At 43.9% G+C, this 26,893-nt stretch overlaps 2 protein-coding genes across 4 annotated transcripts in view; both read right to left on the reverse strand.

Annotated features, from left to right (window-relative positions):
- Positions 1 to 11,012, reverse strand: part of FLACC1 (flagellum associated containing coiled-coil domains 1) — a 35,203-nt gene extending 24,191 nt beyond the window's left edge. Inside the window, exons 1-4 of one of the 2 annotated variants that reach the window (XM_014578856.4) lie at positions 8,168 to 11,012; positions 5,429 to 5,550; positions 4,137 to 4,211; positions 769 to 826 (exon numbers count right to left, since the gene is read on the reverse strand). In XM_014578856.4, the coding sequence (XP_014434342.2) occupies positions 769 to 826; positions 4,137 to 4,211; positions 5,429 to 5,532 (237 nt within the window). In that variant the 5' untranslated portion in view covers positions 5,533 to 5,550; positions 8,168 to 11,012. Of the gene's footprint in view, positions 1 to 768; positions 827 to 4,136; positions 4,212 to 5,428; positions 5,555 to 8,167 lie in introns of both variants that reach the window. The other variant, XM_025189910.3, reaches the window with a different exon arrangement.
- A 133-nt stretch (positions 11,013 to 11,145) lies between these two features.
- The window catches only part of TRAK2 (trafficking kinesin protein 2), a 72,578-nt gene continuing 56,830 nt past the window's right edge, over positions 11,146 to 26,893 (reverse strand). For both annotated transcript variants that reach the window (XM_075933871.2, XM_075933873.2), the window contains 10 exons: positions 25,754 to 25,832; positions 23,923 to 24,053; positions 23,702 to 23,776; positions 23,151 to 23,288; positions 21,590 to 21,669; positions 20,596 to 20,793; positions 19,610 to 19,908; positions 18,939 to 19,214; positions 17,661 to 17,760; positions 11,146 to 15,442 (listed from right to left, as the gene is read on the reverse strand). In XM_075933871.2, coding sequence (XP_075789986.2) covers positions 14,767 to 15,442; positions 17,661 to 17,760; positions 18,939 to 19,214; positions 19,610 to 19,908; positions 20,596 to 20,793; positions 21,590 to 21,669; positions 23,151 to 23,288; positions 23,702 to 23,776; positions 23,923 to 24,053; positions 25,754 to 25,832 — 2,052 coding nt within the window. In that variant the 3' untranslated portion in view covers positions 11,146 to 14,766. The remainder of the gene's footprint in view (positions 15,443 to 17,660; positions 17,761 to 18,938; positions 19,215 to 19,609; positions 19,909 to 20,595; positions 20,794 to 21,589; positions 21,670 to 23,150; positions 23,289 to 23,701; positions 23,777 to 23,922; positions 24,054 to 25,753; positions 25,833 to 26,893) is intronic.

The following is a 26,893-nucleotide window of genomic DNA, read 5'->3' on the forward strand; positions in this document are numbered from 1 at the left end:
CTCTTGTTACCCTTCAAAGGCGAAAGCGCTGCATGGAGCCTGGGGTCAGCTGATCCCAGGCTCCACATGGTGCTGCCTGTTTGAAACACCACGAGGAATCTGACGCTGGGCTCCCCGCAGTGTTTTAAAGCGGCAGCACTGCACAGAGCCCAGACTCAGCAAGGGAGTCCCCAGCTGATCCTGGGCTCCATGTGCCACATGCAGCCTGGGGGCACCTCAGCTGGCCCAGGGCTGCACATGGCATTTCAAAGCAGCAACACTGCATGGAGCCCGGGGTCTTGCCCCAGGCTTCAAGTGGCACTGCTGCTTTGAAGTCCTGTCGACTAGCCAATAAGCATTTGCGGGGCTTGAGGTCCAATGACCAAGACATCCTTTGGCACCACATAATGGTTAAAAAAACCAACAGGGGCCAAAAATGAGAACTCACACTAAGTACTGAGTCTAGAAAGTTACCTAGAAATAATTGATAATGAACATACCAAGAGCACTGTCTAAGACAAGAGACAGGATTCCAATGATTTGCACGGGGACTTAGACAGAACGGAGGGGACTCGCAGGAAGCTGGGCCCTTTATAACTCTACAAGTGGTGGGAGGCAGCAGAAGGTTCTCAAGCTACCCTGATGAACACGGCTAATGAAAACACTTCTGAGTGCTGTGTGCGAGGCATGGGCACGCCAAGGGCAGAAGGCACATGCGCAATCACTGGAAGAAGAAAGTCTTGTTAGCATTCTACAGCAGCAATGATTCCTTTCGCCTGTTCTACTCACGTCAGGGGGTTCTCTGCTTCGTAGTTGATAGCCACATTTTCTGGTGGGCAATATCCCTCTGCAAATGAAAAGTGCCTCCTCAGAGAGTTGCAAACAAGCAGAGTTGCTCAGGGACTAAAATTGCTCCACTTCAAACATCAGAGCCAGGGACACTCCGGGTACGTCTATACTGCCATCCTAGTTTGAACTAGGGAGGCTAATGTAGGCATTCAAACTTGCAAATGAAGCCTGGGATTTAAATATCCCGGGCTTCATTTGCATGTTCCCAGGCGCCGCCATTTTTAAATGTCCCGTAGTTCGAACTACCTGTCCACGGCTACATGCGGCATGGACTAGGTAGTTCGACTTAAAGCTGCTAATTCGAACTCCCGTTAGTCCTCCTGCAAGGAGCCTGCAGCTCGCCTGGATCCGGTCCCTGAGGCTGAGGGCCTCCCGCAGCACTGGGGAGCCGTGCTGGCACTCCAGCCCCCCTGCTGCCCCACCACAGGGCTGGAGCACACAAAATCTGCTAGGCTGGGCCTCCCCAGGCTCTGGTGTGCAAGGGGAATGTGGAGCGAGTCTAGCTCCTCCTTAGTTGGGCGCCACATCAGTGAGGGTTTTTTGTGCTGATTTTTCTGAGTGTCAGTGCCCCTCCCGCCCACTCAAAAAAGGTTCCCACCCTGGACTGGGCCATGTATTTTAGATGAAAGAAAACAGAAGAAACAGTGTCCAGGACAGAGAAAGCTTCATTCCACAGCTTCTATCCTGCATTCTCTGCCAGACCTGCCCCCACCTGGACAGACAGACAGGCCTCACATTGAACGCTGCAGCGCGCAGCCCCATAGGCACTTAAGCCACATTTTGCTACTGCCAGAAGCATTCTGTGGGGGATGAGGCTGGACACTAAATTGTTACTCTAGAGAAATGATGAACAGCATTAAGAAAGCAGCTAGGGGCACCCGACAGCCAGGGCAAGGCTCAAGAAACATGGTAACTCTCTGGCAGTGACCCTGGCAATCAGCTCATGGCTGTACCTGCCAACCTCACTCAGTTACCGCACGCGAGACAAAGCTGCTGGAGTTCTCAACGGGGCATTTTTACAATAGCAGCAGATTGAGGCATAACGGGCAACCTCAGATGAGGGCTGCCCCAGGAGTGGAGACTGCAAAACTGAAGCTGGCTGCATGTGCTGACTAGGGATAGCGCTAGCTAGCCACTGTCATCCACATAGCTTGAGCTCCCAGCCAGAATCTCACCACTGCGCCTTCCCAGATGTCTCTGTGCAATTTCCCACAGAGCTTCAAAAGTTTCCAGGGTCATTCCCAGAGAAGTGCTATGGGCAGAGGTTTTTACATTCCACGGGGCTTCTTCCCAGGACCAGGTAGAACACAATGAGCATGTGAGCTCCTAGGCAAGACCAGAGAGGGAAAACAAGCACACTCATGAATCACCTTCCTCTTAAATCAACCTGCTTGGAGGGCCACAGGCGGAGAGTCACTGGTCTCTGGAGTATAGACACAAGCCAGAATAATACCACAGGAGAGTCACCGAGTTTGCAAGGGCAGAGGGACGGGGGCGGGGAGCGTGCCTTAAAATAGTGCAGTGCAGAAAGTTACCACGCTCACTCCACGGAAGATGAGGAGTTTGTCTGGCATTGTACAAACAGAAGCCACTAGCAGCCTCCAGGAACAGCTGAGAAGGTGTCCCTGATGGGTCTTAGCTAGAGGATTAACCCTCATTGCCTGATGCTCCTTTATATGGATGATAACGGGGGTGAAGAGCTTAACCACAAAGGGATCGTAGTGGTGCACGAGCACAGCAATACTGAGCTTGCCAACCAGTTTCCCCGAGAGCTGTTGTGAGCCCTGTATGTTATTACTTTTACCTGATTCTAGAGATTTTGTTCATCCCATATCATACATGTATGTACAACACCAGCCACATTCCCTGAGCTATTGGCGCTCTGTACCAGGCAGGTACCACCACTCAGCTAGGGTTGCTGCCCATCTGGTTTTCAGCCAGAGAGTCTGGGGTTTGGCTTATGTGTCTGGGAGGGTTGCTGTCTGTCTGGTTTTCATCTGGACGTTCTTGGTTTTAGCTTGTGTGTCCAGGTGCCACTTTGTTGTTTCTTTTTTAAAAATGGTGACAACCCAAAGCAGAAGGCAGGAGATGGTGCAGCAAACGTGGTTTCCATCACATGTGTTCACTGGTCAGACTCTATGCCATGGAGGCTTTAGCGCTTCATGGGTAAATTACCACAACCTCAGTACCACTGGGCAGTTAGGGATGTGAAGTCTTAAGTCTACAGGCAGTCCCCGGGTTACGTACAAGATAGGGACTGTAGGTTTGTTCTTAAGTTGAATTTGTATGTAAGTTGGAACTGGTACATATTGTAGGGGAAACTCTAGCCAAACATTTTTTTTAGTTTTGGATAGCATAGGGAAAGGTTAACTCCCCTCTAATGTTTGTTTTGCTGTCTGTTCCCCTGTTCAGAAGATTTTACATCTATTTCTGTCCCTGTGACAAACTCAGGACTAAAGGAGTAACTCATCAAATACCAAACAGCTCTGCACCATGCTTTGAGCTAATAGCTTTATTTCCACACACCACCCAGGGTTCTAGGAGGAGGGTCCTTTTTTTGCTAACACAATGAGGCCAGCACTTTGTTTGTTTTGGTGGAGTCTTTGTTTGCCCAGGGAGCCCAGCATGTATAGGGGGAGGAGGGGCGGAGAGGCTGCTTTTGTCTGCTGTTCGGCAGCCTGTTGCTCAGGGGAGGGGGCAGCCTGTTGCTGGCAGGGGGGGAGGGGGGAGGCGTGCAGGATGCGAGGCCGTGGGGGGGGGGGCAGGGGGGTGGGGAGGCACTTTTCCTCTGCCCGGCAGCTCTGCGGGATCCCTGTCCCTGTGGCCAGCTGCTGCAGGCAGAGGCCAGTTGGAGCCGGCCGAAGAGGAGGAGGAGGTGGAGTCTAGGACCCAGGTGAGTGAGCCCCGGGGACGCTGCTGCGCTCCGGGAGCCCGGCATGTATAGAGGGGAGGAGGGGCAGAGAGGCTGCTTTTGTCTGCTGTTCGGCAGCCTGTTGCTGGCAGGGGAGTGGGGGGGGGGGCAGCGGGCGTGGGGAGGCACTTTTCCTCTGCCCGGCAGCTCTGCGGGACCCCAGTCGGAGCTGGCCCGAGGAGAAGGAGGATCCTAGGACCCAGGTGAGCGAGCCCCGGGAATGCTGCTGCGCATGTGCGGGAGTTGCCTCACCCCGTTCGGGGACTGCCTGTACTAGGAAGAGTGATCTGCTTTCTGCCACACACCACAGCTCATCACTGGCCCATGCTGGAAAGCCATTCATGTCACAGCCCGCTGAAGCCCCTCCTGCGTTGTTTCGCTAAAAGCAAATACTCACTTTGATGTGCTGGGAGGTTTCAGTGCAAACAGGAAACTGTTTTGGTTTTTCAAGATCATGCCCAGTGAGGAGGACCTGATTTAAAAATACGAATAGCATTTAGACATATTTATGTGACACAAACTGGGCTTATATAACCATGGCAGCAAAGCCTGTGGGGAGCAAAAACAATTCATACTTTCTGAAGGCAGCAACCCTTTAGCCAGCTTGCTTCATATTGGGGCCCGGCCGCATTCTTGCCAAACCCCAGCTACAGTCACAATGCCTTCAATATGGTTGCACTGGACACCATTCTGGGCAGCCTTTGGCCCTGACTCTATACTCAGATGTTACAGCAAGTCTACAGTTACTTGGCTTGGATTGTGCCTCTTGGAATTCTGCTAAGAGAAGGCATTGTGTATCTAAACAAGAGCCTTGCAGAGGTGCAATCCTCTAGTCCCATCTCTTCCCTCTGGACTTCACGGCAGCAGGACAAAAATGACACACGCACACAGCACCTGACACCAGCACTAAAGGCTAATGCCAATAGCATCTGGGTAAAATACACTTGGAAAGGTGTATACAACCCAAAATGTCACACGATGCTTGTGTAAAAATCAGTATGCACATAAGTTACCTGTAGCTTTAAGAGTTATCCGGCATTGCTCGGGTCCTTAACTCAAATAATTTTTGTTTCTCTTCATTTAAAATCATTGCTCTGGGGTGGGGCTGGGGAGAGAGGTCAACTCCCAGCCCCCTCTCTCACTTGGGGCCAGGTAAGAAATGCCTCTCCATGGCCGCTGCAGTGGGTGCAGCCGGGGGAAGGACATCCTGGCTGGAAGACAGATACATGATGAACAAACTCTCTCAAATATATAGTAGAGAGCTGTCCCTTTCTCCAGCTTTGCCCCACTGGCATGATAGCTGTCTCAGTCCCCATCTCTGGCCCCTTGCTGCCTCCCTGTGGTAAAGTGGGCCTTTCTAGCAGACCCCTCCTTTCCATTTTATGAGAGACAATCACATTCCAGGCACATCCCCTTGTCCTGGCATAGCCAAGTCCTGATCTGGCTTTAAGGTCTGATGAGAAGAAGCTGCCTGCCAAATTTGGTGGTCCTAGCGCTTACCATTTACGAGTTCTTGAAACAGACTCATAGACAGCTGGATAGATGGACAAACACAAACTCTCTCAAACATATAGTAAAGATAAAACTTAGCTCCTCCCAATGGAGCACAAATAAAGGTAAGTGCAAGAAACTGGTGTTAAAGAATCAGAAAAATGGAATTCCCTCTTCCTCCAATTTGCTTCTGCTTACCTGGCTCTCTGATTCAATAATCCTGGCCTGGTCTTTATTAGCCTTCTACCTCTCACATTCCAAGGGTCCCAACAGGCACAGTACACAAAGTGGGAATTAGACATATTTGCAAAGCAGGAACCCTGGCTGGGCAAAAGGCAGGAGTGAAACAAAGATATGAGGATTCAGAAGCATTCACCAGTCTTGGATTTTGTTTGTAAGTCGGGTATCACCTTTTTTCTATGGGCTACTTTTGAACAGGGATGTGAAAGTTTAACCAGTTAACTGGTGGGGCTGGAGCAGCTCCCTGTCTACAATGGGTAGGGGGTGGCTCCAGTCTTGCAGCAAGGAGGCCCTGATTGTGCTGCAGGCAGAGGCTGCTTTCACTGCACTGGAGTAGCCCCTGCCAGTGGTGCATGAGGGGGCCATGGCCGCCCTCTGTCCCCTTTTAATTGGCTAACCGGTTAAACAATATGTTTAACCAGTTAGCCAATTAAACGAGATTTTACATCCCTACTTCCAAGTGGGCCATGGAGATTCACCACATTCATCGATGAGTAAGCCTGGGAGACATTCATCCTTTTGGGATCCAAAGAAAGATCACTGCACTTTTGGCCTGCATTGAGCGCTGTAATATCAGTGAGAAGGCCAGCCATCATCTGGCTGTATATGCCTGTGGTGCAACCACACCAGGATAACTGGTGGTCACTAGTGTAACCATAGTTACAAGGCTCTGGCTTGCCATGGTTCCCAACATGGTCTAACATAGTGCCTAGTAGCATGCTAGGTGCATCATGACTGAGGTCTGAGCACAACCAGTGGGTTCCATGATACACTCTCCAGCTGCCTGGCATCCTGCCCTTGTGAGCCATTCTTCCAAACTACCATGAAATCTTGACCATCTTACAGAACTAGAAGGGACCTTGAGAGGTCATCAAGTCCTGTACCCTGCTCTCATGGCAGGACCAAGTACCATCCCTGACAGATTTGCCCCAGATCCCTAAATGGCCCCCTCAAGGGCTGAGCTCATAACCCTGGGTTTAGCAGGCCACTGCTCAAACCACTGAGCTATCTTCTCCTCATGGGCACTGACACCCTCAGCAGAAGATGGGAAAAACAGCAACAAATGTACCATGTTGCCCTCTGCTGACACTACTCAGCGGTGGAACCATCACACGATAAAGAATTCTGGGACACTTTAGAGAACAATTCTTGGGGAATACAGGAAAGACGGCAGTAGCCTAGACTGGCATAATTACCTAAGAGAGGGCTAAGGGAAAGAGTGGATCATGGTGGTAGACTATAACTATTGCAAGGGTGTAAATAACTAAGGATCACTGTGCATGCTAACAGGGGAAGGTAGAACTGAGAGTAATGGGATCACATTTAGAAATGGTAAAATTAGGCCAACTATTCAGGCAAAACTTCCTGATTCCAAGGTGTGTAAAACTGAAACGTAACATGGCAGAAGAGAGCCCACAACAAAGATAAAACAAAGAAATCAGACCTCAACTCCACAAATCCAGCGCCAATGGGAGCTTTGGTACCTGGCACCTCAAAACCATCAGGCTCCCTCTACTTGGACAACACCAACTTATTTCTGGTAAGACATAACTGGAAATCTATTTGGGCCTCCAGGGGGCCCAGTTGTCCAGAAATTGGTCTGAATGTTTTATTGGATTTAAGAGGTTTTTTGTTTTTAGATTCTGGCCCTTAGCAGTTTCAAGTTCTTTATTCTCTAGAACAGAAACCCAAGGACACTAGCTTGTGTCCTCTTTGCAGATTTGAATCACAAACAAAAAGTGTGAGGGGGAATGTGACAGACCCCCCCCCCACCTCCATGCTTTATGAAAGGGACTTTATGGACATGAATTTATGTAACTCAAAGGTGCTTTGAGCGAATTGTTTCGTGTATGTAACCCATCGATCTTCATGTGATGCTCCACTGGTTCTGTTTATCATACTCTAACATATGTATTGTGTGTGTGTAAAATTAGACCTATGGCGTGGGGAATACTTTGTGGGTTTCAAATGTGTGAGTGAGAGACAGGGAGGGTGTTAAACAATCTCTTTTGTCCTTAAGGCTGAGCAGTGGTTGGTAGGGATTCCTTAACAAAAAGAATAGGAAAGCAGAGGCCTGGGTCTTTCGGCTGGGCTGCACCTGAAGGAAGGAGCCGAAGACCCCAGGGTGGGGAGACAGCCCTTGGTATAGAGGAGCAGCTGGAAAAGAGGTTTCAGGGTGAGTGCGTAAGTTTGTACTGACATTTCAGAGGAGAATTAGCCAAGCCCTGTTTCTTTTGATTTGTAACCTGCTTTGCTCTGCCTGTTCTCACTTATTCTCACTTAAATCTCACTGCTTCTGCTTCAAATCATTTTTATTTGCTATCAAACCCAGTGTAAGAAATTGATACCTCAGGGGGAGGGGGGAAACCAGTGTGTCCATTCTCCCTTTCATTGCTAAAGGGGGCGTATCTAATTCTTTGGGGTCTGAGCCCATCTGGGGAGTGGTATCCTGGGAAGCTGGGCCCGATGCTGCACTCTCCTTCCACCTGAAGACGTTCAGTGTCTGTGCTGCTTCTCGGTGGGGGCAGGGATCTCAGCTCGGGGTCTTGGCTGGGGCAGCCAGTGGAGCTGGCCCAGCAGGACCGAGCGGTGAGGAGCCCCAGAGAGTGGGAAGGGGAGTGGCAGTGGCCGTGTCAGCATCCCAGGAGTCACCCCCGAGGGGTGTCTGTGACCGTGCCCCGCCACAGGGAGACTCACGGTTTGTCACTCTCACACAGCCACTGGCTTGATTCTTAGGGTCCAGAGACTGGAACCCTCTGAAGTGTATCAAAAAGCAGCCCTGGGGGTCCCGTTTCATAGCAAGGTCTTTGCCTCTCCCTAGGCACGGTTAGTCTCCCTTGTCACCATGGAAACAGGACAGGGCCACTTCATTGGCTACGCATATTCATTCCATCTTAAAGAGAGAGTGTACAAACCTCTTCTGCCCACAGACACGGCCGGAAATTATTCAATCGTGCACAAGAAACTTGAGAGAGAAATAGGGGTAGAGTGTAAGAAGCCCATTATTGCAAGGCAGAAATAATGCTTTCAGGTACATTTAATTCACATGAGAAGTTCTGAATTGACAGCCCAGAGACTCTCATCCTCTGTCCAGCAAAAGACCCTGCAAGACTCTGTTGGGATCCCAACACTTTCCCACCACGGACTGGTGCGGGAACACCACAATGGAGGAGGGTACTCCCCTTGTTAAAAGTTTCAGTCCTTGGCCTCTATGTGACACCGGCAAAAGGATGAAAAATGATTGTTTTTGGCAGTGTATCTTTGCAATGTGACCAGATAGTAACCACCCACGCAGTCAAAAGCCTTCCACAAGTAACAACTTTAGGACGGCAATTTCAAATGTCTCCCTCCCCATATCTGTGGGGTTATTTGAAATGGTTTGCAAAGGTTATTTCCAGTAAGTCCTAATTTGAAGTATAGTTGGTGCCTTTTGGGGCCCCATCCCTCAAGAAATTTATCTGAACACTCTATTGGATGTCACAGGTTTAAAAAATATCTGGGTTTCAGCAGTTTCAAGTTCTTTAGTTTCTAAAACACAAAAGGACTGTATCCCCTTTGAAGACCCGAATCACAAACAACCTTGCACGTGGGGCTTGGAGCAAGATGAGTGCTGAGAGTAGTAGGATGGGGCCAGGCACTGGGCCAATAGCTAGGATCCAAGCTCCTGGTGATGTGAAGGGTTGGGATACTGAGTGTGGGTCGATGGCCAGGAGAAGGACACAGGTGTGGGAAGCACCCCCCCCCCCCAATTTTAGTTCAACACTTGCACTGTGTAGACATCTAGAGTTACATTGCTTGAGCATTTTGAGACTGACTCATCAAGAGGTTCTTTTAAAGGACTTCAAAAGTTTGTATCTTAGACCCTGATCCTGAAAACATGCAAACATGTAATATTTCATCAGGGAGCAAACTCCGAGAATACTGCAGGACCACTCCTGGAAGTAAAAGATCCATGAATGCTGTATATGCAGGACTAGGGGCTCAGCAAGGAAAACACAGCATATCCGCTGGCAGGCTGATTAGGTGCACAAGTGGTTTGCTCTCATCTGAAAATGCCCATTTGCTGATGACTGGCTGCTGGATGAATTAGGAAAACAGGTGCTCAAGGACAAAGAGGGCTCAATTCAGGAAGCATTAGAGGGACCCGTGTGCAGAGATGGGGTCTGGCTGACAAGGAAATAGGTTTCTTTCCCCAGAACCCAAGGGTGAAAGCATGGCACTTAAGGAAGGGAAAATTACTAATTAACAACAGGTGTGCGGGACATTTAGCATCATGAGGGCAACAGCAGTGCTGGAAGATTTTTTAATAAGGGTGTGGGGAGGGCATTGGACCAGAAGGGACAGCTGGGACCCCCACATGTGGGCCAAGAGCAGAGACCTGGCAGTGGGGGGCCAGACTCAGAGGCCTGAGTATGGGGCAACTGGCTGGGGAGGGTAGATGCCAGTGTGGACCCTGAGAGCAGGGGGATGGGGTTAGGTACTGGGCTAGTAGCAAGATCCCAAGCCCCAGGTGATGTAAGGGGTTGGGGAGCAGAGTGTGAATTAAGGGCTAGAAGGAGCAGGGCTCAGGTGTAGGAAGTAGCCCCAGATGTTATGTGCAGTGTGATGAGGCCCCCCTCCCCGCTTTATTAAATGGACTTGTGGACATGAATATACAAGATACAAGGTGCTTTGAGGGAATTATTTTGTGTAACCCATCAACCTCCGAGTCACAATCCGCTGGGTCTATCTTACTTTGTGTGTATCATTTGCGTGTGTATAATTAGACATAGGGAGACATACTTAGTGGCTTTCAAATGTGTGAATGAGAGACAGGGAGGTTGTTAATCTCTTTTGTCCTTAAGTCTGTGCAGTGGTTGATGGGGGGGGCCCTCACTTCCTTAACAAAAAGGCTAAGAAAGCAGAGGCCTGGGTCTTTTGGCTGGGCTGCACCTGAAGGAAGGAGCCAAAGACCCCAGGGTGAGGAGACAGCCCTGGTGTGGTGGGGCAGCTGGAAAAGAGGTTTAAGGGTGAGTTTGAGTAAGTTGTAGATGCTGCTTGTAATGATTAGAACTGGGAGCATTGGCTGTTGGGAAGCAGGAAGACTGGCAGGGGCTGAGTGAGCTACTGAGGGATGCAGCAGCTTTGTAAAGAGGCTAAACTTTTGGTAAAGCCCTGTTGAAGTTTGTTAGCAACTTGCTTGCATGATACAACAGTTTGTACTGAGGTTTCAGTGTAGAATTAGCCAAACGTTTTATTTCTTTTGATTTGTAACCTACTTTGTTCTGCCTGTTCTCCCTTATCACCATTTAAATCCCACTGCTTCTACTTAATAAAATCACTTCTATTTTCTATCAAGCCCTGTGTAAATAACTGTTACCTGGGGAGGAAACCAGTGTGCACATTCCCCCTTTTAGGTAAACCATCTTGAACAATGTCAGTTTTGAGGACTACACTTGATTTGGTGATTGACTCTTTTCTGTTAATTTTATTCCTAGCACATCCTGTTTTCGTGGCACAACCAAACCCCTATGTTGCTTTAAGTTAAGAGGAAGCTGTAGGCCAAATTTGGTGGTCTTATGTCTTACTATTTGGGAGGCATTCTTGAACAAACAAATAGCCAAACTCTATATATATATATTATTTGCTGTGTATTTTAGAAAGGATACATGGAAAAAACCACAGTGCAACCAGTGCAATGTAAAAAGGCATGTTTGTACATGTTTATTAACAAATTTACATTCCACTATGAAACATTTACATGCAAAAAGTAGAAGAACAAAAAAGTTCAGTTTCTCAAAACATGTTGTGTAACTATCCTATGCAATGGCTAAATGGGTCTTAAAACTAAACCTTGGCTCTTTTCTGTGCTGTTTTCTTTGATTAAATAGGTTTTCTTCTGCTTAAAAGATATTCCAACCTACTTCCATGTGTGCCTTTAGTGAATAGGCTTGTATGTTTCAACTCAAATTCAATTAATGAAGCTACAGCCCTGTGTTTCCAAAGGCAGAAAATTAAATATGTCCTTTGCATACTTGCCATAAATATGCTCAAAACTTGAATAAGACAGAGTAGTAGAGTGATATCACAGGAAACTTTTTCTGGGTCTTTCTTAAAAACAATGGCTAAATTCCTTTCTGTCTTCTCCATGTCCACAAACTTGTGATGGAACAAACACCAGTTTTTTTTTCAACTGTTTGTTGCTATTCCTACTAGCTCCATCCAGGAGACTGTTCGTAGATCATTCATGTAAATACTTATAACTAGCGGGAGGCAGGAGATGGTAACCATTTCTTTCAACTTCATAGGAACTAAATATGCTACCAATATCACCACCACAAAGGCTTATCACAAAATTTTGTCCTCTAGTTTTGGCACAAACCCCTGCTACATCCTTCAGGTCTAATTTTCCTTGACCATGGAATTTAGGCACAAGTATAGAAAACGTAAAATATCCACTGACACAAATGCAAGATAAAAGAAACGTCAACTGAACAGATAAATATGCAGCTACTACAGTGCACGAGTTCTGCTTTTATCACATTCCTGATTTGGACAGGTAGTTGAGACATTGCTTTATGGAAACTTTATTGTACATTAGGCTGGGACAACTTGGTATCATTCAAATCAAAGTATGTTTTTAAAAAGCTTCAAACCAAACTTACATGCATTTAATTATTGTACTTTTCTGGTCTGAAAAGAAGTCAGACTCAGTGATTCTTCTGCTGTGAATACACTGCTATAGCTATAGCAATCTTACAAAGCTAGTTAAAATACATATATATTAATTCTACAAGATTTAATACATGTAAAAGCCTAGCTGTATTTTACAAGTATTTATATAATAAGTGTACATACATTGGACATTAATTCTACACAACTGTTGTCAGACATCAGCCTGTCTAGTTTCCTATTGCTTTGTCACCCGATATTCCCCTGGGAACTGCAAAACACAGGTGATAAACCAAATGCTCAGTTCACTGGAGAGCAAATTACCAAGTGAGTTAAGACCCTGCTCATGGTGAGGGAAGTACAACCCAAATGCTCTGAATTAAAAATTAGGAACTTTTTTGTCATTTAATGTATATAGGTTAATTCTGTTTTATTTTAAATTAACAGATTAATCTTTTACAACTATGTGAGCTAAGCAAACTCCTAAAGGCCAACCAATGAAACTACTGAATGCAGTGGATTGTAAGAAGTGTTGTGAAGTAACGAGTGCTTGGATTGGTGACTACTTTCCCTTTTTAGAAACAAGCGTTATATCACAAAGCACCCTTAAGACACCTAAGAGTGTGAAAGTAGGAAATGTTATAAAATCCATTTATAAAGCCATTATATTTTCTGATCTGTCCCGTTTCAAGTTTTTTCAGTGTCTACAGTCCTGCAGTGCCAAGAACCCAGATTAGGATGGTTGTGCCTCTTGCCAGTTATAACGTAGAACCCGTCATACGATTCCTTCACTCCTGTGGACTCCAGAGAATGCCACCAAGAGCCCCAGCTACACATGTCTCACAAACAAGGTTAGCCATCCGAGTTAACCAAGGCTGCTAAAACATGGCTGTGGCCAAATCAGATCTTATCATTGTGTGACTGGTCAGAATGAATGGGCCCAAAGAGCATTAAAACATCTGTAAAAATTGCTCCAGTGCAAGTAAAGACCACTCAGCCAAACACAGTTTGGAACTCTGGTTTGATCCCTTTCACTACTCATGCTGGCTTGGTTCCCCTAAGTCCGCCACAACTGCATTTAACAACTAAGGTAAAGGTATAATTGTTAACTGAGTTGTACAGAAATGGATTCTTAAAATAAGTGAAAGTTCCTTGTAATAACATTTGGAATAGAATAGAATCAACTACTCTGTTTCACAGAGATTAAGGACTTGTTCACAATAGAATCACTTGCAGAGATCAGCACTGATCAGTTTTGGACAGATTTTTCCCTTGTAGGTGCATTATAAATCATGATAGAGATTATTTAAAGGGACAAATGTTTATGCTTAGTGATAGCTAGAATTCTTGTAAATCCCCCGATGATAGGTTCAAAGCGTCTTGCTATTTAGTACCCAAAGACACTAATTTTTTTTTTTCAGGTGACCTGTAGATTCCCATCCATTAAATGTTACAATCAAGTGAGTCTGCATCCTAAAATCTTTTTTCATTTCACTCAAAACAGGAAGGCTTTGAACTGCTCTCCATCAATAAAGAAGAAGCAGATTATCTTCTGATTAACACAAAACTCATTTCAATTTGATATAGTGGTTACAAAAACTACTCATTTCTGTTTTACTTGATGCTTCAATGTCAGGTCTTTAATATTAGTTTTTGTACTAACCACACTTCCAGAACAAGTTTCGTGTACTGTTTCCTCAGTGAAATCTGTGTAACAGAATACTGCCTAGAAATAGAAAGTGTTTTAAAATATCAAATCCATTAGGTCTATACCTTGAATCAAGCATTTATGTTTTACTCCCTTTTAATACAATAGAATGTGCCTGAGATTTTGTGCGCACACAAATAAACCTTCTTTAATTAAAAATATATGCATAGCATGCTTTGGAAAGGTTTCTTCACTTAAAATAAACAATTTTTCCTAAAATATAAGATCTCCTGCTTAACTCGTACTGATTGCACTTCCTGAGCGTGCTTTAGCAGCCTTCAGAAAGTTCAGAGAAATGTTATTCTGTTAATACTCCATTATCATTGCACTTACCCAAAATAAACATCCTTCCCTGTTTTTGTACATGCATAGAAAAGTATAAAACTTAACATACAAAATATTTTTAGAAGATGTTCAGATTAATTTCTAAATTGGAAATGCAAACAACAAAGGAACCTGAGTTGTTCCTGTGCTTGTTCTTCAGTACAAAGATGGGTTAGGACCAATTATTCTGGTGCATTATAGAACAGATTCCTTGTTCCTTTTCCTAGAACCTTTAGTGGTATAATCTGACTGCTAACATTTGTAAAATGCAATCATGGGGGCAAAGGGACTAGACAACGTATTGCCCCAGACACACAAATATGAAAGCTGACGATACTGAAAAGCATTTGCTATTGTCTCCCCTTACTCAAGCCAGGGAAGTCTGATACCTAAAGAGTCTCAAAATTTAACCTTTGGTTTCTTTTTTCCTGTGATCGCTTCCGAATTCTTTCTTCTTGCTTCCTCAACTCCATGCACTCTCTCTTACGCCATCTCCCTCTTTGCCCACTTTAACATACACATTCCTTCAACAACTTCCCATTCCACACCCGTATCAGATGTTCAGCCTTAATGTATTATTTGTCCTGCTAGAAGTCTGTTACATAGAAACCACTCAGTCTTCTTTTAAGATACCCATTTTTGATGATGTGCAAAATGGAGCTCCAAGTGCCCCAATCATGCCTGGAAGACTCTGGTTTCTTCTCAGTCCACCCATCAGATTGCTACCTGCACTTAAAAACACAGCCGAATCATGCCTCTGCAGGCCAATTTCTGGCCCTTGATTTTTCCCATGGTCCCCTGCCTCTGGAGATTTGACTGCTCTGGCAATACCCAGCTTCTTCAATCTGTCCACCAGGTTCATCTTCAGTTGGTCTAAGTTAGGAGGGTTATGGGGTGGTTTCAGGCCACACTTCTCCTGCAAGAATGTTTCAGCTGGTCGCGATGCTAGGAAGTTTTCAGAGAGAGATGCTCGAGTCTCAAAAGGCAGAGGGGAAGGACAAGGTGAGTGCGAGGGAGAATTTGGTGGAGTAGAAGGAATGGAAAAGGTTCGTGGGGGCTGTAGTATAGGCAGTTTTTCTGGGATGGGGCTATCGCAAACCTTTGCAGAGATGCCTTGTTCTTGCAAGAGTTTAGCCAGGCTGGTGATGCTGCTCAAGGTGGTGGTAGGGTCCCTTCTGTTGGTGAGGGATTCTCCAATCGTAAGGCTACAAGACATGGCTGGGGAGCTCACTATTGCATTGACAGTATTATTCCCACTACTTCCACAGGACAATGGAGGGTACATGGAGCTGAAAAAGAACAACACAATCACACACACACACTGGATATCATTATTATTGTACCTTGCCCTCCCTCTGGAAACTTTCATACAACAGGGTAAGGTAATAATTTTTAAAATAACGCTTGTGGAGCTCGGATTAAAAAGTAGATTATCGATTTCATACCTGCATATAACAAGATTCATTACAACTTCAGCCTTTAAGTCAGAAATACAAAGCATAGTGATTTGCAAATCCCTCATTGAAAGACATAAGCCATGAGGAAAAAAGTTAGAAGGCACCACACTGACATTGAGAAAACAACAAATTTTACAGGATCCTACACAACCAAATTACAGAAATAATTACAGTCTAGCACTTTTAAGAGTATTAAAATCACCATGGAGGAAGAATCCTACTACTAAAAATGTTTTAACAAGAGTATATTTAAGAACGGGATTGACTGCCAAGGGCCACAGCACATATTAAACTCATTTCTTTGACAAATCTTAATTTGGAGGAGTTTACTTTTTTAGCTTCAGCCCCAAGGGTAACACCATGACTTAGAACGTTCTAAAGCCAATTATGTCTTAGGACTACTGGATACATTTCATAGAAACTTAATTATAAAAGCATACAAAACATTTGCTCTGCTGAAAAATACATTGGTGAAGGGAGGCTAAAAGGTCAAAGCAGTTGCAAATCTGGTTCTCCAAGCTGCAACCTGAAGGATCTTGTAGAGCTGCCACCTCAGCTGGTAAGAGGATTCAACACTCTATACAGTAAAGGTTGCACTTCTGAAATCCAAGATCCTCTGGTCCAACATGACGTCAGACATTCTAGGGCACGCAGCTCAGCTGAGCTATGGGGGAGCGCCAAGAGCACAGCTCAGCTGGGCTGCAGGGGAGCCAGGAAGCAGAGAGAGGGACAGCAAGGGGGACCATGAAATGACCTCTCTTGGTCCAGAAAAGTCCCTCATCCGGGGCCAGTCAGGTCCCAAGGGTGCCGGACTAAGGAGGTCCAACCTGTACAAAGTTTTCTTCTCTCCTACATATCTTCTCATCTTCCATCTCCAATGCACAAACATTGTCATCATCATACCCCACCTGCATTTGCTACTATAACTCCTCAGTGCTTCAGGAAGCAACATCTAGTTCAGCAATTCTCAAACTGTTGGTTGGGACCCCAAAATGTGTTGGGACTCCATTAGACTTGCTGGGGCCAAGGCAAAAACCTTAGCCCGACTGCCCAGGGCTGATGAGGAAACACAAGGACTTCAGCTCCAGGCAGCAGGGCGCAAGTTATCGGCATCCTGTATAGGGCTCAGGTTTTGGCTTTGCCTCCCCGGGAGGCAGCAGGGCTCAGATGGCCTTGGGGTGTAGTGCCCTCTCCTAGAGTCATATAGTAATTTTGTCTGAAGGGGATGGATCATAGTGCAATGACATTTGAGAATCTGATCTAGTTTTAATTGAGAAGGTAGGTGCTGGTTTCTGGTGCACCGCTTTATTGCAGGGCATAGAAAGAAAGCTCCAGACTAGATTTAGAATCCCTTCGGGTAAGAAGTCTCTGACATTCTAAAATCGCAGAACACTAAATTGTATCTAGATCAGGACACTAGATGTATCTAGATCAGACCACTGATACATCTGGACCTCCTCCCCTATGCTACACCTCAGGGGAAACCCACCAACCAACTCCAAGATCCAACATACAACCAACTATTAACACTCCTTGCCAATTATGTATAGCTGTACATGATCCCAAATGCAACAGGGTCATCTTGCATCATGTTTCCTGAAGTATACAATGGCATAAGTTTGGATAGCTACAGAGGTGCTATGTGGGAGGATAAACTACATGTAAAAAGTTAGTTCTTTTTAAAAACCCAGTCACGGCAGAGATCTCAATTACCCCCTGCAATAGTGAATCCCATCAGTAGACTATTTGCTGCATAAAGTTATATTTCCATTTACTGCTCTAAATTTACTTCCACAATAGGAACTGTTGTGTGGTGAAATTAAAGGGATTGAGGTCTAGGGATTTGTGTGCAAATGGACTGAGGATGACATACACGGACGTTCTCATCATTCTTTAGTAATTAAAACTGCTAGTCAGGACATCAGTCAGAGGAGTCCTGAGTACTCCTCTCTGGGAAGATGCATTTTCCCCCTCTTTTCTGCACCTGGTTCCATATACCGGGGCAACAGATTCTGTGCAATAGCTCTCTGAATATTAACAGACATCTTACCTGGGGGTAACCTGAGTGACATCAGAGGGATGAAGGATCCTACAGGTAGTAAAAGTGAATGTGGAGTTTGTGGAGGAAAGACACTTCCCTGGGTTTGAGGCTGCAATACACACAAAACACAGTCAGTAAGGACAGAAAGTGAGAGAAAGGGTCTAATTAAGATAAGGTACAATTATTCTAGGATTTTTGGGACGTTTAAAGACCAAGGAAGGAATTCCCCCAAATTGAAAATATGTTATTTTAAGAGGCTTTCCATTCCTTACTTTTTTCAGTGTAAGATGAAGCGAAACAGACTGTTCAACATTAGAATTTCTGCTTCTTTAGCGTGTGCATCTTGGACATTCGTGAGAGTGCTATACCTAGTGTTCTGAGTTCAGGAATGATTCTGGAATCTAGGTTCATTCCACACTGATGTAAACTCATCCCATGACACTGGACACATCAAGTCTCTGTGTCTTAGTTTTCGCATAAGTAAAATAGGAGAGAAAAAATACTTATATTCCTCCCACATGTGCCAAGAACTAGTTGCTCTTTGTGAAGTGCTCTGAAGATGGAGAGCACAAGAAGTGAATCTGATTTTTTTTTTTACTGACGTGCTTCAGTTAACGTTTTATGACTGCTGTCTTTTGGTACTTGGATGAAAACAAAGACTCCCAAGATGTTCTCTCTCCAACCAAGTACAAAATCGAGCTCTGCAAAGAAGTTTGCCTTTAAATTTCCCAGAGACAAATCCAGACTTCATTTTTGTTATTTTAAATAAGAAAATGTCAACTGTTTCTGATACAATATTTATTAAGAACACCAGAGTTTTCCTTTGACAGACATATAGTACGTGGTTGAAAATTTAATTTTCAATCACATTCATAACCAATTTTTCCACCAGCTGTGTGCTTCCGTATCACCACAGGCTTAGAGGGACAATGCCACCTGCTGAACTGTTAGTGTTATATCCTGCAAATCCTTGGTGTTCCTGGAGCTCCCCATCCAAGAACTGACTTGACCTAACTCTACTTAGCTTTAAAATCTGGCAGGGGTAATGCAATAAAAAGATAAGCATCATAAGGCAGCTTGGAGAGTGGAGTATAAACCATAATAAGTGAGATATGAGAAGTGAAACCATAAACTGTCATGTATCAGCAGGATAGCTGTGTTAGTCTGAATCTGCAAAAGCGACGAGGAGTCCTGTGGCACCTTATAGACTAACAGATTTATTGGAACACAAGCTTTCGTGGGCAAAGACCCACTTTGTCAGATGCAATAAACTTCTATGATACTTACCGATGGGTGGCACTGTTGCTGAAGTAATAGCTGGTAGGAAGATCCCTGCCGCTGGCTTTGGCACTGCATGTTTCCCTTCCTCCAGAAAGGGTTGTTGCACTTGAAACATTATACCTCCTTCCCCTTCTTCCTCATCTTCCTCCAAATCAGAGATGTGGTAGACAGCATCCTCAGGTAATGGTGTGAAGCCTTTTGTGACCACACCTGGCCGTGGGTCGAGAATGGTACCTAGGTTGGGTTGAGCAAGCTGCTGCCAGTGGAACAGAGTCTGAGATCCTGGGGAGGAAAAAAAGAGTGCACTGCAATGTTTCTCTTCCATTCGATCAAATGATAAAGAGTGGCCAGGACACAATATCAAAATAACCTGGCCCACTGGGGCTGTCATCTTGGTACACGAGAAAAATTTAGACCAAGAGAATTAGAGAGTTAAACAGGAATGCCTAGTACTGAAACACATTTGCTCCTACACTTGGGTCTCTTACCTTGATGTACATTGTGTTACCACCAAGCTAGATAACTGGCTTAATGAAAATGTCTTTCTCCAAGGGCTTCTGATTCCTGAGTACCAACTCATTCCCAGAGCAACATTAATTACCAAGCACACCGATTCCATCATAAGCAAAGCACAACATTTCCTTCTGCTAGAGAGAGAAGACAGACTATTCTCTTACCTTCGAGAGGTTTAACAATTTGTAATTTTTCTGGCAGGAGCAGACGCAGGCAGGGAGAGCTCCCAGAGAAGTCAGTGAATCCTGAGCTTGTACCCCCACACAGACAACTCTTTACTGATGTGCAACAGCCATCAGCCTCTTCTTTTCCATCAGCCACCAAATGCTCTTTACGCTCCCATTCCTTCTCAAAGAACTGCTTTTCACTCTGGTAGTTCTGCTGACGGAGGCGAAGTGCGTGCAGAGCTGTAGCTAAATCTTTGTCTCCAGGGGTTCCAGGTTGACCCAGCTTTTGGTTGTCCCTTCAGGGAACATGAAATCAGAATAGGGAATTAAGACTAAATCTGCTAAAGTAAAGAGGAACTTGGGTTGGATGTAGTTTTGGGCTGAAGAAAAAAGATGCTTTAAAAAGATTTATATTTAATTGGTGTAGTCAGTATCACAGTATTTTGCAAGGTCTCAGACTAAATCTGCAGACACATTTGTGTGGTGGCAGATCTCACAGTTTCGTTATTTAGGAACAAAGACAACCAGCGTACAAGATAACCTGTTGGCTTGCTTTTTTTCTCTGCAGTCATGAATTAGCTACATTAGAATCTTTATAGTTCTTTGTATTGTTTGCTTGTTCACATGCATACTCTTCTGCCTTATAAACACCATTTAATCTCTTTCCCTTTCAATCTCGGGGCATAAAGCTACAGCCACATAGGACTTGCCAACCCAATAGGTGTGAATATCATTAACAGGTTTAATATTACATGTCAGGGTCACAATATCCCATGGGATGAGATCAGGAAGTTGCTACAGTTAGCAGTTAAGAGAATAAGGGAAAGAGTGTCAATCACACCACAGAGGTGCCTGACTTGCCATGGCAACTATCTCCTCTAGTTTTGGTGAGAGCAACAGGATGATAGTTTGGCACTGAAAACTGATAATTCCTATGCATGCATACAGGCAATCTAAACCCACACTAATACACAGTCTCCTACTTTGAGATTTCCTTGGAACTGCTCCTTTGCTGTGCCTTGCCCTCCACTTGTTGTAGGCCAGACTGAAAGGGCTTTGAGGTCATCACAACACTTGAACGATTAGATCCAGGGATTGGTAGTAGGGCGGGAAATGAAGACGACCGACCACGCATAACATTAGCAACCCTGACAGTATCGAACGCCCGTTTCTGCTGCACCCTGGAAAAGAGAGAGAAAAAACAAACACACACACAATTCCCTTTTCATCCTTATAGGAAGGAACTGATCAATGTCTAATAATGTTTTGAGAGTGTTTTGGTAGGACACATAAAAAAAAGAATAATTTCAGGCAATAACAAGATTTTTACTGAGCTATACACGTCCAGTAAATAGTAAGGAAGCAGAGCCCAAAAAGAGTGGCTGTTGTCTGAGTGATGAAACTGCTCTCTCCTGGTGGGAAAAAGACACCTTGTAAGGGCTTGAAAGAACAAGAAGTGGTAGCATTAATATGATGCAGGAACTTTCAAGGTCAACAAAATGTTTTAGGTTCAGCCCTTATTCCTGAGTAAGGGCTCCAGAAAAAGGCCTTCAAGATACTGGGAAGTGATATTATCTCTCTTTAGTTCTAGTTTCCCCTATAGATAATTTCCAGAGATTTTAATAGGGATGAAACCAATGTGATAATGCAGAAACTAGTTTAAAACTTACAGAGCTTGGGAATAATATCCTTTCAGTAGATTTTTTTTAACCATCCTGGAGACCTCAATTAGGAGAGGTATGCAAATTGTGCTAAATACTGTACTAAATTCCATAAAATTGTTGAAAATAACCTCAACACTAGAAAGGTGATTTGCTATTGAATGATATGGAAACTCTGCATAAGGCACAGAATATCTAGATTCACCCACTCCCAGCAATTACTGGAATCTCATTGACATTAGTCTTAGCCCTTGCATTGGCAGGTCTAGCAAAATGTCAAAAGAGAATGTGTGTAGGAAGGTAAAAGCCAACTTACTTTTGTTTACCAAGAGCAGATTCTTCATCCAGAGTCAGCTCCTTCCGCATTATCCCTTCAATCTCTGCCGCAAGGGAATCCTGTAAAGAACAAACAAATCAAAACAGATCGTCAAATGCTTTCCTCCACAAGTTTGGCAACACATACCAAGTAAAAAAATTACACATGCTAATTACTATACTAACTAGGGATAATAGTATAGTTGATTAACCGATCGGTTAATGCTATAGACTACATGCACCTCCCCGCCCCCCTACCAGTAAATTTTTTAGCAGGCTGGCCAGCAGCCCAGCTCAATCCTGGCTTGCAACGGGCCTGGGATCTACCCCTGCTGTGTCTCTGCATTCAAAGCATATTAGGATCCAGGCAGGCAGCCCAGATCAGTCCCAGGCCCCCCTCCTCATCTGGGACAGGGGCTGCTGCAACCCTGCACTTTTTTAAATGGGCTCCCCTCGCAGCTCTACCTTCTGAAACTCAGCAGCGTGGAGTGACAAGGGGTTCCTCAGGAGTGGGGCCAGAGAACACTGGCTGCCCACCCCACCCCACCTCCAAGGGACTACAGAATAATCGAGTAACCTCATGAATTTTTATCGGTTAATTCATTAATTCATGATTATTCAATTAACCGATATTTAACATCTCTAATGCTAACAGAAGTTTCTAATGTAGACCTGGCCAAAGAAAGTTCCCCCAAAACATTAATCTAAAAGAAACCAAGATTTGCCACAGATCTCAATTTTGCCACAGATCATTTACAATCATGTCAATGCTATGCATTTTTATGGATGCTCAGCACCGATTTCACAACAAGGAGATGGCAGAGTAGTATTTCACGAACATAGGGCATTATAAAATGTTCATTACTTTCAGGAACAGTTTTTTTTTTTTTTAAAACAAAAAAAGAGAAGCTGTCAAACTACTAAGGCCTCACCGCTTGGGGAAATACACTAGCTGAATTGGGGGCACATTTTCTTCAATTTCCTACAAAAGAACTACTGAAACCTGCCATGTCATGTGTGCAGCAGGACAGCCATTTCAATCCATAGCATACTTGTTTGGGACTTCCCCCGATATAACATGCTAGCAGTCTAATCTCTAAACAATTTAGGTGTAGAGAGACTAGGTTCATAAAATACTGGTTAAAAACCAATCTTGTAAAGCATTTGGATTTCATAGTGGTCAACATTATATAAAACTGGGATCAACTTCTAAAAAAGAAAGGCTGTGACATGTTTGGTGGTGATACAAGGTAAAGAGAAGGGAAGTGTGGAACACAATGCGGAGTTCATTTTTAAGTTACTTTATAGTGAATGAATGGCCCAAATGTGGAACGGTTAAAAGATAACTTCAGATCTTAGGATCAGAAATAGGAAAGATTAGATCATTCACTCCAACCCTCTGACAACTGCAGGATTGTTTTCTTGGGCATTCTCCTCATTAGAACAAGCAACTGTGGTTTTGTCCTTGTAATTCCACGTTACTAAAGACTGGTGGTAGTATTACAGCTCTACAACATAGTAGTGTGGATACACCATGCTAGAGAAAGCCCAAGATTCATTACCAAAGGAAACGCCCCACATGACTGGGGGCGGCAGAGATGTACAGCAGGACTGGTTCTGCTGCGCAGCTCCTTCACTTCTTCTTGTAATTCATGCAACAACCCCAGACACTCTGCATTCCAATCCTGTAATTCATGCAGCTGCAACAGAAAACAGAGGTCATTAATGTAACCACCAATCCACAACCTGCAATGATCAAATGAATGTACCCTGGAATAAATCTATACAGGTGAATAGTACTGCAATACCAAGTGCAGAACAAAGAGCATTTCCTTAAAAATTAGCCAGCTGCAACCCAAACTGTACACATTCACTTGATATAGTCTTCATAAATGCCTGAAGCAGTAAGACCTCTCTCTATGGACAACTCATCTGCTTTTAGACTCACATGGATTGTAAACACAATCGGGATGAGTTATTAGAAGTGTTCTGTTCTTTTCTTTGACTCTGTACCCCCCTGGCATTTAAAGAAAACCAAAAGCTTGTTCTCTTTTCCCTCTAAGCTTGCACTTTTTCTCACTATTTCAAATTATAAACAGAAGCCCCCCAATACCTCTCCTGTCAGCTGTCTCTGGGCATCTTTGGAAGCTTGTAGGTGAAGTTTCAGCTCCTCCTTTTCAATCACATGCTGTAGGTACAAAAAGCAAAGCAAAATAGGGTGTTCAGATTATTTCCTCCACACAAAAAGTTGCTCTTCTCCAGTATATTCTCTGAAATGACCATGTTCCTAGAACAACAACCTGCCCTTCAGCTTCAACTACTGTATGCACACACCTCTTTGAGTTTATGCTGAAGATCAACAATCTGAGATAAGAGGGTTGAAATCTCTTCTTGATAGCGAATCAGCTCTTCACTTTTTTCAGATGACTCTTCTGTCATTCGGGCAATTTGAGCATGTGTTTCCCCTAAAAAGAGAGTAAAACATAGACTTAGTATACAGCTTTCCCTGACACACACCCTTGGCTAACATAACACTGTAGTCTTCAAAGGGACAGCAAAAATCCTAAGGAATCAATTCAGTGCGTGCACAGTGGATCTTTTATTGTTAATATGATGAAAAGTATACAGACACTCTGAACTAGGGATGTAAATAGTTACCCAGATAACAAAAAGGTTTGTTCCCTACAGGATTCCCTTGTGGCAGAGATTGAGGGACAATGCGGAAGATGCTGATTCACCAGAAAGGGCTGGAGCAGCTCTTCAACTGCCTCAGGAAGGGGGCTGCTCCAGCCCTGTGGGGCCCACTGGAGCAGCCTCTGTCCATGGCAGGACACCTCACAGAGTTTATATTGCAATAAATCTGTCTCCATTATGATCTTACGGTGGGGCAACTCATGGATGTCAGTTATGCCAAGGAAAAACACATCCTTCTTTGGCTCTGAAGACATAATTCATAATTTCTACCAACCCCTTCATTAAAGGGCATAAGCTCACACCTCAAATGGGCCTTTAAAAGCTGGAATGAGAAACTCAACCCTGATCAGCCCAAGAGAGCTTGAAATAAAACATGGGGATGATTTTTAATAGCTAAAAACTAAAAAGGAGGCAGAAGGTGAGATCCATTTTAAGTTTCTGAAATGCCATGAGCAGCTTTGGATGCTATAAAGTTAAACAAGAATTACATCCCTCTTATTGGTGGTACAGTGAAGTGCTGTGTAGGACAGTATCTAGCAACCTCCACCATTGAGATTACACAGCTTCTACAAGGATAAAATAAAGCAGGTAGACAATCAAATGGGCATCGATCCAGAATACTTTCTTGTTCTTCAAAATAAAAGCATGCAACAGTGCAGTGTTCATCACGTGGATTATTGGAAAGAATCTCATAAGATAAGCCTAGATTTCTAGTGAATATGGGAGGAGGCATCGATCAAGTGAATACAGGTTTAAAGTTTAAACTTCCAGATTACATAATTACCAAAGAAAGTTCATGTCACTCCCAACTGCAACAGAGAATGTTTACTTACATTTGTACAAGGGTAGTGAAGGATACATATCTGTAAGTAACTGCAAAAGCAAAGCATCCTTGCAGAGATTTTACTGTGAATGCACTACAATTGATTTTAATACTTTATAACATTAACATTTATAACATTTATATGCATTTATAACAGGGAGCGTTTCATGTGCGTTCATGGAGCTATGAAAATTTAGAATGGGTATCCAGGAGGTTAGATAATGATCAGTTTAATATTCCCAAGAATAGCTGTCACATCTACTATTCAGAATCACTATATGTCCTGTAGATTGCTATCTGGGGAGACTGAAATGAGTGTGGAAGTTCACAGGAGCACTGAGCTTAGCTCTGTTTTTAAGAGCTCAGGTCTGCAAGAGGCTTTCCATTTTCGGTAAACATCTATTTTCATCTTTTGCACAACCATGCTTTGGTCTCCAAACCAAAGTTCAGTGCCACAGTGAGGCAGAAAGAAATAAGTACTTGGAAACAGACTCATTCTGAAGTGGTCAAGTAGTAACAAGCAAAACACTGTTTGCATAAATTTATTAAACTCATATCCGAACCTGGGGATAGCCAAAATATTACAAATGCCAAGTGATCAAACAGCCTTTTCCTGTTTTTACTAGGACATACAATCTTGATACTCACGGAGCTCTTTGACACAGTCGCTGACAAGCTCCTGCTCTTTTGCTTCATATGTAATGGTTTCTGTCTTTAGATGAGCAGCCTTCAAAAAAATTAGAGAGACAACATCAAATGAAAAATTAAACTTCCAACTGAAAATGTTTTACTTGCAGTAATTACTAATATGTGAGACTGTCAATGAAAGATTAGAAAAAACAATCCCCCTTATTTTTTCCCCCAATGTGATTACTTCGTGCAGTTGACTGTACTTTCTGCTAGGTTTTTTTTCACTACAGCTAACTTCCCTTATGTTAGAAATAGGAAAGAGGGCAGCAACCTAAACAAAAAGCCACAGAAAATGTACTGATAACTCAAAATTTGGTAGAGAAACTCAACAGCAGATGCCATACCTGGAACTAGACAACTTGAATTTACTGCAAATATGTCTCCTCAAAATAGAGGAATCCTGTAGTCTGGAAACTGAATGATACATTAGTCACATCTACAAAGGCCACAAAGGCACTGAAACACACTCAGAATAGGAATACAACTTTCCTTTCTCCCCTCCTTCCATTTGTTTAGAATCATAAGTTCTCCAGACCAGAGATTGTCTTGCTCTGCAAGTATGTGCAACAACAAGCATACAGAGATCTCCATTTTGGTTGCAGCATCTGGATACTACCAGGAAAAAAAAAAAAACAAAAAAAACCAAAAAAAACCCCAAAACTATCAATAATAATGGCTTCTCTCCATCAGAGAATTTTCCTTTGGGACAGTTTGCTGATTAGTGCTGGCTTATCGGAAACCTCAGTGCCTGAGATTGGAAATCTATTTCAAAGAAAGGAACTGCAAATAAAATCAGTTCCACATAACATTATCACAATGAACTATAAATAGATCTTGGCATTTCTCATTAAATCAGGCCAACCAATAAGCAGCTTAGTATGCCTGAGGTTATTTAAAGAAGACAAAGATGAAATTATATAACACAGTAATAAAACTATGGAAAAGACTTAGTTAAAAGGGACCAGGCAAAATGGCAGGGCAAAAATTTAACCATATTTTTATTTTAGGCTTGGTTAGTTGCACAACTAATTATTATAGCTGCCTGACACTTTCCCCACTACCAGAGCCTTTCCCATTCCTTGTAACTGTCAAATTATA

Source organism: Pelodiscus sinensis, chromosome 7, assembly GCF_052426305.1.
Source record: "Pelodiscus sinensis isolate ZL-2025 chromosome 7, ASM5242630v1, whole genome shotgun sequence".
Classification (NCBI taxonomy): Eukaryota; Metazoa; Chordata; order Testudines; family Trionychidae; genus Pelodiscus; species Pelodiscus sinensis.